The sequence below is a fragment of the Zeus faber genome (genome assembly GCF_960531495.2).
Source record: "Zeus faber genome assembly, chromosome: 8".
NCBI lineage: Eukaryota > Metazoa > Chordata > Actinopteri > Zeiformes > Zeidae > Zeus > Zeus faber.
Window position 1 is genome coordinate 21968335 of NC_137195.1, and position 10000 is coordinate 21978334.

Genomic DNA, 10000 nt, shown 5'->3' on the forward strand with positions numbered 1-10000 from the left:
TGTGCCCTATCAGACAAATTAAAGTAAATCAAGCATGAAATGAAGCAGAAGAGCCTGGAGATAAGGCTCCTTTAAGTCGTTTACAGATTAGGACAGAGAGAGAGAGAGAGAGAGAGAGAGAGAGAGAGAGAGAGAGAGAGAGAGAGAGAGAGAGAGAGAGAGAGAGAGAGAGGGTGAGAGAGAGAGAGAGAGAGAGAGAGAGAGAGAGAGGTGCATCTGGTCTCTGGCAGTGAAGGAGGCTAGTTTCTCATTTCACAATAGCAGCCTGTGTATAGGATTACTCTCCCCTGTCACCGACATGAGGAGCAGTGGGGGAATAGACATCCACAAAATGTGTCTAAATATGTCCCCTCAAAAAAAAAAAAAGAAATTCTCTCCAAACCTCGCGTTTTCCTCTTTGGACCGATGTGACGTGATAAAGGAGCGTAATTCATCCAGCATTTCGCCAGTGCAACATTTCAAATCATGTTTTTTTGTCTGCTGCTTTATCGGCGGCCTTTACCTGTTCTAATGCTCGAGAGCCTCCGTCGCCACGTGACTGAAAATTCTAATGAGGACGGGATTGGCTGAACTGGGTCACGTGACTGCGCGGCTGTCGGTTCCTGTGCCCATATTAAGCACGCCTCAGATCAGGCCGAGGTATTATGTCTCATAAATAATATTTCAGAATAATATAAAAATACCGATTTTGATTAAATATTTCATCGTTAACTGCTCCGTTTGTTGACGTAATGTTCTCCTCTTACATTAAACGATGGATTGCCTTTTTATATTTCGGTGCACGGAAATAATAAAAGCCATAATTACGGAGCCAGTTACTCGTGCCGCGTGTACCCTGTGTTCTTTTTACAGAGTGCGCAGGCATATGCGGGATGCAGGAATACGCCGGGTGTTTATTTATGCGTCCGCGCAAATCCAGGAGAGAACCCGAGCGCGTGCACTGCACACACCTACTGTACACAGGCAGCGTTGCCCGTCGATGCAGCCCGCCGAGCACTCCCTGGATTTTGTTTCACTCCTTCATGTATCCTTTCTCCGAGTGATGAGAGGTGAGCTTTGCTGCCGCAGTGAGCCCCGCTCCCGGAGAGATGAGAGCTGGCCTCATCACCGGGTAGCTGGTCTCCGAGACCTCGACCTTGACCTTCCCAGCCCAAGACTTAGGTTTAGCTTCTTTATCACACTATCTCCAGGCATTTAAAAATACTCCTGAAACTCAATGATTTAACCCGCTTTTACGCTGTTCACATCAAAACTGGATGAAAAAAAGCTTAATCCATCTTATCTGTTGACTGTCATACTGCTCCGGCTAAAACCTACTCACAAAAGACAACTAGGTCACCCAGGGAAAGAAAAAAAAAAAAAAAACACATATAAAATGAATTCCCTGTTACCCAGGAGAAGTTGGAGTCTGGTAATTGACTTGCTAGGAGATTCAGGAGTATTTTAAAAATAGTCTCCTCCTGAATTCACTGCAAGTTTTAAGAACATGCTCGTCGTGGCAATGACTAAAAGCTCTGTCGACTGAAAAGTTGGCGAATTATTTTTATTCCAGGCTCATGCCGGGGTTTGAAAAGAATCTCAAACTATATATTGCTGTCAAATAAACAGTCCGTGCCGTGGCATGCATTGTGTTACCCGCGGTATTTATTACGAGCGTGCGCGGAGCATCCTCCTTTGGCAGCGAAAATGCCTTTACCTTTTTAAACCATCAGTCTCAGATACGCGTATACATTACCAATGAACTATCAATTACTCATTCATTCTGACACATCCAGTTGGAGTAATGTCCCCTGGATGCCTCTGAAATTTCCTCCTTTTTTTTTTAAAGCAGCATTTAGAATAATCAGATTCCACGAGGAGAGCCGTGTCCTCTAGATGTTGTTGGCGATATCGAGATATCTATGTGTGAGGACAATCATTCTTTAAGTTTTTCCCACCTTCTTTTACATGCCATCAATAGAAATTGCGGCACTCTCTAAAAAGACGGATGCGCCAGAGATTGCTGTCGCTGCGTTTGCTCCCAACTTGGCCGTGCTTCCGGGGGCACTTGACAATCGGTGGATCTCGGCCGTTCAACGGCACCTGCCGCACACCAGACTCCTGACAATGTAAAGGTTTTTAGTTTTCGTCGCCTCGGCACGTTCAATGATTTTGTCGCTAGAGCTCAATTATGAAGCCTCTCCATCATCGACCGGAATATCTCAAGGTTCAATTTTAGATCCCCGGTCCCGCACAGAAATAGCACATTTCAATTTTTCACCCAGTACCTGCATTGCTGTAAATTCTTGAGGAAGGAAAAAAAAAGAAAAAACATTTTGCGGACATTCTTGAGGGGGCCTAATTAAGAAGTGGGGGGTTATTTTCAGAAAGGAATCCAAGCCCTGCAACCTACAGCCATCAGCTGCCTGCTCAGTGTGTTAAATGTCAGAGCTAAAGTGCCCTAATCCTTTTGGCTTGTGTAACCCCCCCTCCCTTTCCCAAACCCCCCCCCCCCCCTCAAGTCATCTACTGCCTGAAAACAAGGCTGACATGAAGGGGCCAATCCATCCCCCACGCCCACCCCAACTCCCCCAGCCCAGCCCATGCAGTTGCCTGGAAACTTGTTCTCCAGAAAATGGTCAACTTTCTCCTTTCTGTTCAAAGGAAAGGCCGGGCACAAGCCAAGCGTCGGGCCTCTAGTCTGGGAGGAGGAGAGGTGGTGGGGAGGTGGAGGTGCGAGGCGGGGGGGGGGGGGGGGGGTTGGGTCCTTCACTGTTTTAAAACAAGTGTCTCGCCCAGAGATAATAGTGTGGGTCCTGGGTTATAAATGATGCATTTTGCTCACCAGAACCTGATAATGGTGGCTTGGTCGTGGGGAATCGGAGGGGGGGGGGGGGGGGGGGGGGGGTTCATCGCTCTCTTATCAAAGCTCCATGACATTTCTCCTTCAGCTGTAAAATTTCATATCACATATCTGCTTTAAAGATGGAGAACCTTTTGTTGAACCGATACAGTGCATTCCATTTCACCCGGTGTGCTTCTCATGGTATATTAATTTATAGGCTATTTGACGACCATATAACACAGCCTATCAGTGGAGATGACGGGATCCAGGAGGGCATCTCTGAAGTGCCACACACGGGTTGTTGAACCTTTAACATTGATTTGCTTTTTTTTTTTTTCCAAGATGTATTGTATTATATCAAGGGAGCGATTTTACCTTTTTCTGCTATTTATTTTTCACCAACTCCACCCTCACTGTTATTTCAGTCCACTTTCTGACGGATGGAAATTGTATGTAATTGTAAGCCTTAGAAGCTGTGGTTTTGTAGGATAGGTTACTGCAAGATTTTGAGTTTTGGCCCCTGCCCTTTGAACTAGTTCTAGAAGTGAAATCCATGTTGAGAATGGCTTGAGCAGACACAGTATATTGCTTTTTCAAATGTTCATCCGCAGCAGGAAGTTGATGATGCCATTTGTCATTTCTGACCATACCCAAGCTCCTCACTCTGGCACCAAAATTATATTAAAGGAAATTATGCCTCACTCTACATGTGGAATAATTATTTGCAATGGAATCCATCATGACTCGGAAAATGTCTTGAAGAGGAGAGAAGCTAAGGAATTAAACATTTATGTTTCTCTTTTTCTTAAAGGATAATTCATTTCATATTTTCTGTAACTTACAAAGGGGCCTAAAAATTGATGGTGTATCAGACTTTTAAAGCAAAGGGAAAAAATTAGCTAATTTTAGTGGGTTTAATTGGATCACGTAGTAATAATAACATTAAGAGGAAGGACTGTGCTCCTCTACGGGGCATCTCTGCCACCGGTCCGCTCCCGTTTATTCTTTAAGTCATAACCGGATGGCACGCTGCCATCGAGGTCCTCATTGGTATTCAGTCGTATGCCAGTGAAGGGAGAGATGAGGTTGCCCATTATTTTGCCCCAAAAACAGAAAAGGAAAAAAAAAAAAAAAAAAAACAAACAGATGCCAGCGTGGAACATCTTGGGTGCTATCTAAGGAGGATCTCTCCACACAAAGGGACATTCATTGGTCTGCCAAGTATCTGTGGAGTGCAGGAACAAACCCTAGAGTCTAGCGACAGATGATGATCTTATCGAGGGGTGGGGGGTAGGGGGTTGACTGGGGGGTTGTGGGGTGTACAGCCCTTGAGCCACATCAGCAGCTCCCCCTGCCAAGTACGTGGCATTTAAGTATTAGGTGATGAGGGGGCACTGGAGAGAGAGACGGGAGACCGTCGTACGCTGGCTTCTCTGCCTCCTCTTCTTTTGTTTTTAGAGGTTTTCAAGGGTTAAATGCCACACACTGCTGTTATTTGTTCGAGATTGGTTTATGACTGATTCCGAGATATAGCTGGGTTCCCGGTTTGGTTGAATTGGCTTCCCGGAGTCCATGAGCACTAAGAGCTTAACATATTTTTTCATAAAATTAATTGCTCCGACTTTTATGACGTGGCTAGTGTTTTTGGAAATGTGCAGAGAGACTGTTATTCGGCTGCTGGTGTTTTTTATTATTATTTTTTTGTTTTGTTTTGTTTTAATTTGCTGATATCTTCCACTGGTATCTGCAACAGATGTGACACGCCATCTGGAAGCCAAGGTCCTCAGGCAACATTTGGTTTGAGACACACATAACTGGCACCTAAACACGGCGGTCCACAAATTGAATTGTGCCCCCCTTTCCCACTTCCTACACCTATAGTAACGTCACTTTGTGCCTCCAGCTCAAACTACCCCGATTTGCAAAAAAAGGAACAAAAAAGATGAATCTGAATCATTGGCCGGGGAGGACTTTAGCCGCGTGTCAAGCAGGGCTAAACAGGAACTTGCATCCAGGCGGTTAAAGGCCGTGGGTCTTATCTGAGGACAAACAGAATGCATCAAGCGGAGGCTGCTGCTCTCAGTGCGGCTGCCTCTGATGACGACCAGCTGTGCTCCGATGTTTAATTATTTCCCTCTAATGAGCTTACCCACCTTCCCCTGCTCCAGCAGGAGAAACTCAGTGTGTGACAGCAGCATGATGAGCACGGGAGAAAGGACGGATGGAAGGGAAACAAGATGGAGGGAGATAAGGAAGTCCAGAATTTTTTGTCTTGGGCTGTGTTTGGGGGAAGGGGGCGGTGCAGATACATACATAGCTGTTTTTATGGGTTAAAAATGTATTTCCTTTCCTTTCGGGAGACCATCTCAGGGCATAACTACTGATTCCCCATAACAGTAATGCAAAGTAATGAAATGTGTCATTACCCGTATGTATGGAATTTGTGCTTCTGTGAAAATAACACAAGAGCTGAGTGAGAATAACGTGGCTACTGTTTTGATGATTACATTGTTGTTTATGCATGCAAAGGAGCACAAAGGCACAGATTTCCATGTCACTCAACAGACTGACATAATAATATGCGGCAGATACAAGGCTGATATTCACAAAATACAACAGGATTGAATAGGTCATTATACCACATATGCATTACAAAGTTCAGTGATCACTTCAGCGCATTCGGCATGCACCAAATGCCCAGAATACATATTAGCTGCTACGATGCACAGATCGGTTAAAAGATGAAATGCAAACAACCTTGGAACCAACTGCAGTCGAGTTGATTGCTGTAGCACCTATTTGCACTTCAGCCCAGTAAGAGGCGTTTCCCAGAAAGTGTAAATACCACAAAGTTACAAATCATAACCCCCAGATCTCCTCCAACGGGCCTCTCTGTGTTTTCAACGCAACTTAAGGGAAATGTACAGTTGAGAACTAAATAACATCCCCTTGCGACACACACACATACACACACACACACACACGCACACACACACACACACACACACACAAACACACACACACACACACACACACACACACACAGACACACACACACTCACACACTCACACACTCCCCAGTAAACTATGTCATAGCCTGCAAAGGGGTTTATCATAACTATTTCATTAATCTCCATTCCAAAAAAATACACTAAATCTAAGAGATAAGATAGACTGCAGTGTCAGGGAGGTGAGAGGCGGCAGCATTAACAGTGCTATCCGGTTTCACTGTTAATTAACTGGGGCTCTGCACAGCACTAACAAGGGCCGGGGCTTCCTGGAACATCAGAAATAGGTCTGCCATTGACGCTGCCAGCCAGCGAGCCTGCAGTGTCTCACAGAGATTATCTCCATGTAAGACACCTTTCAAGTAAGGTTACCATGCTACATGTCTGTGCGGCACCATCAGATGGATGCTCACTTGATTTGTTTATCCATTTTGAAACTGGGCGGCTTTCGTCCCCGGCGTTCGTTGTAGATCTCCGGGCGGAAATGTAATATCGCATCTAGGTTCCGGGAGAAAGGACGGTGAATATAATGTCACTGCGATTAGATTTGGAACTTGCGAATTATTTAGAAACGGTTGCCTGCTGTGTTGTTGTGATGATTTGACTTCACTTTTTTCTTTTTTTCTTCTTTTTCCTGTCACAGGAGAGCTGGACGCGTTCCTAAAAGACGGCGAGCGTCGCATCCACACCAGGCAGCAGCTCCCCGTGGGCACCACGTGGGGTCCCTTTGACGGAAAGATCGAGATGAACACTGACAGCAGTGGCATGGTACGTCCACGTTGTTGTTATTCTCTTTCTACTTCTCACTGCCCGCTGTGATCACCATTATGTTAACGCGGTTATTTGAAATGGCTGGAGTCGTTAGAGAGTTCCCGCCGCATGGACTTCCTCATCCCCCTTGAACAATATTCCGATTTTTATTTTGGACGTGGGCGCAACATTACTAGAAAGCTCTAGGTATAAAGAGTGTATTAATGGAGGGCACCAAATTCCCCTGACTTTTTGAATTGGCTCCTCTGGGGTCTAGCTGGCCCTCATCAAAGCCTTTGAAGTCTATCCATTTTTACTATTTAATCTGTTAAGTTTATGACAAAACACATTAATTGGCGGATTTTGAGTTCAGTCCTGGCATCAATTGAGTGAAGCCAGTATCCGGTATTTTTTTATTTTCCTTTCCACTCGGCAGCTTTGTATGAGTTCACTAGCCTCTCTTGGTGGAATGATCCCACTTTAGCTCCCTTCAGCCACAGACGCCTGTGTTGACCTGGTGCTCTGGTGGAGCGACCAGTCCCCCATGGGTTTGATATTTCATTTTGCATTTGGATTAATTAGGAAATTCTTATTAACAGTTGTAACCAATCGCACATTCATCCTGTTAAGAAACATAAGGCAAAGTCCAGGAGGAATTTGGACTCGGAGGCCCTCCCACTGTTCTCGCCGATTCCTTTTAACGCTTAACTTTATTAAATCATTCTCTGAACAGTTTCAACTATTTTCCAAGCTTCTCTTGTGGTTTTGAAGTCATCAATGGCTTTAAATAACTCAGGCTGCGTTACAGCCATGAAATATGGCTTCTCTCAGGGTAAAGCCAGTTATCCTTGAGCGGAAAAGTGATTTGACAGAGCAACACCTTACTGTAGGTTGCCTTCAAGAGTAACAAAGTTAGATATTTCTCCGGCAATCTCTGCCTGAATTTCGCTGAAAGGCATCCAGACCAACCTGTACCTGCCCCTTAATTGACACCCAGTGCTTCCAGATAACTCGCCTTTTAAATCGTTTCTCAGACGGACATTACAGTGAATATAAACTTTGTACGATTGCATGACCGCTCAGTACATTTCTAAACTAATTGTATTCCTGAGAATCGCTCTGTGTGAGAGCCGCAAATTCCTAACTACCTGATCTCAGTGAAATATGGCCTAACCTTCCATATATATATTCTTTTCTCAACATGGTGCTGGTTTTCACCTGTAATAGGCTGTGAAAGGTTGGAGGACATGCCACATCTCTCTTGCAATTAAAGTTATGGGAAGTGGCCCCAGCATATTGCATTTAAGGATCTGTCTATTCTCATGGGGGCCCTTTCAATGCTTTGCTGCTAGCTTTCCTCCGCTGTGAAGTTTCCTTTCCCAAATGGGGTACCTGGCTGTTATAGCTTCTCACAATGTCTCATTAAAGAATGGGTCAACCCTAACTGGTATGTAGTGCTTCACTGAGCCACCTTTAACTGCTAATGCTATTTTTTTTAATCTATATTTTGATACAATGTGAAACTATCATTCCATCTCGGCACTTCAACACATTGAAAACAATAATTTTGAATTAAATGTATTTTTCTTTGTTGTTATTGTGCTGCTGTTTAAAACATAGCCTTTTCAACAACCTCTTATAAAATATTGTGTTTATGTTATTTATTTCTGTTGGAGGAAAATAAGTTGTGCAAGTTTCCAAAGAATGACACTTAGCGACAGAAACAAGCACTAATGCCTCACAGCAGAGAGTAAAAAGTTTAAAAAAATAACGCTGGAGACGGGGATGTTCTAAAAGAGAGGGGGAGAGGAAGAGAGAGAGAGAGAGAGAGAGGGAGAGATTGAGGGAAAGAGAGAGCGATGGAACAAAAAGAGAAATCTGGCTAGTTTTGATGCATGTCAGGGCAGTGGGTGCTGCAGCACAGGGTCAGAAGGCAGCATAAAGCGTTTCAGGTAGAAATAAAGGCTTATTGCTTCATGGGTCTCTCCTCACCTCGGAGGCACTCAGTCATTCTTATGAAGTATGACCTCCACAGACTATTAAATCTCCCTCTACTCTGTTAGATTTTTGAAACCATTGAGGTGAATGAATTACCCCAAGGCAGCCAGGTATATGGCAGGTGTGACACCCTGCTCTTGCTGGAAAGCAATGACCTGCTGCTGAGATATTGATACGCCCTCACTGGAATCAAAAACATATTTTATTCTTTTATCTCGACGTGTCATTTTAAAAATTCACTTTTTTGAGAGGCCAAGGTCTGGCTGCGCACTTGTCACTCAGAGCACACAGGGTTATTTCTCAGTGCTTGGCAGGTTCAAAGATGGACCGCTTCATAAGGACTCGTTTAACCCGCGTACGTAATCGAAGCGCATTAATTGAGCGACGCCTCTCACAAGACGCTCTGGTAGAAATGCAGCGGTGGGAGAGTTATGTTTGGCTGTTTTTATGTGAAGAGCTATTACCTAGGGACAAGTCGCGTGCGGGGGAAGAGGCACGAAATGGAGGAGATGGACAGAGAAAGAGAGAGAGAGACATTGATCCTGAGTGCCATGGACGGCGAACGGGAGTCAAGGCTGAGGCTCGGTGTAGGGCTGGCCGCAGAGCGACGGACGATGCAGAGGGAGAACAGCAAGTGGAGCGTTGCACACAGTTGTCCAGGCAGGCGGAGAAAGAGAAGTCACACAGAAAGAAAAAGAAAGAATGAAAGAGAGAAAAGAGAGACTGGCGGTTAGGGTGGCGGGACGGTGTGGAGGGGGGCTGGGGGTTGCATGAGAGGAAATCAGGGCATCTGCAGGACAGAGATAGGGTCACATCTCGGCCGTTTATCAGAGGGAAAAGCAGATTTCACAGCTGATGGGTTGGCCGTGGCAGGTTTGGAGACCTCGGGGGGCTCAGCTCGGCGCGAGGGACTGGAGTTGGAGTTATTGCCTTTGCAGACCTGTTAGTGCAGACACACTGTTCCCTGTTTGTGCAAACAGGTATGTTTATGGTGTGTGAGTTACACAGAATCAATCGCATGCCTGGTCTCACCACAGTTATTACTGCTACACTTCAGGACTCTAAGATGACCTGTATACGAACTGACCAGTTCATTTACCAAGTCTAATTTCTCAATTTGTTTCCGGAATGTCATATAATTTCACTTTTGAAAAACACATACTTTCGTTTGGTTTTTTTTTCTCCCATTTTTTTTGTTGTAGTTCTCTGTTGCCATCCAGGAGTCGTTAGCATGCAGAGCCTTGCCTTCTTTGAAGGGAGAGAAGGCTGCTTACTCCCTAACGGACAGAGAGCAGGGTCGGAACCGAAAACTAAGTAATTGGCCCGGGTCATAGCACTTTGTAGTGAGTGAGTGAAGGGCGGTGGTGGGGTTGGAGGGAGGGGAATGAACAAAAAAAAAATAAAACAGACAGAAGGGCAA

General features: G+C 45.0%; 1 protein-coding gene across 2 annotated transcripts in view; it reads left to right on the forward strand.

The window, feature by feature from the left end:
• Positions 1-10000, forward strand: part of zfpm2a (zinc finger protein, FOG family member 2a) — a gene marked incomplete at its 3' end in the record, with an annotated part of 110482 nt that overhangs the window by 45875 nt on the left and 54607 nt on the right. The window contains exon 4 of one of the 2 annotated variants that reach the window (XM_080005083.1): positions 6476-6600. In XM_080005083.1, the coding sequence (XP_079861209.1) occupies positions 6476-6600 (125 nt within the window). The remainder of the gene's footprint in view (positions 1-6475; positions 6601-10000) is intronic. The other variant, XM_080005084.1, reaches the window with a different exon arrangement.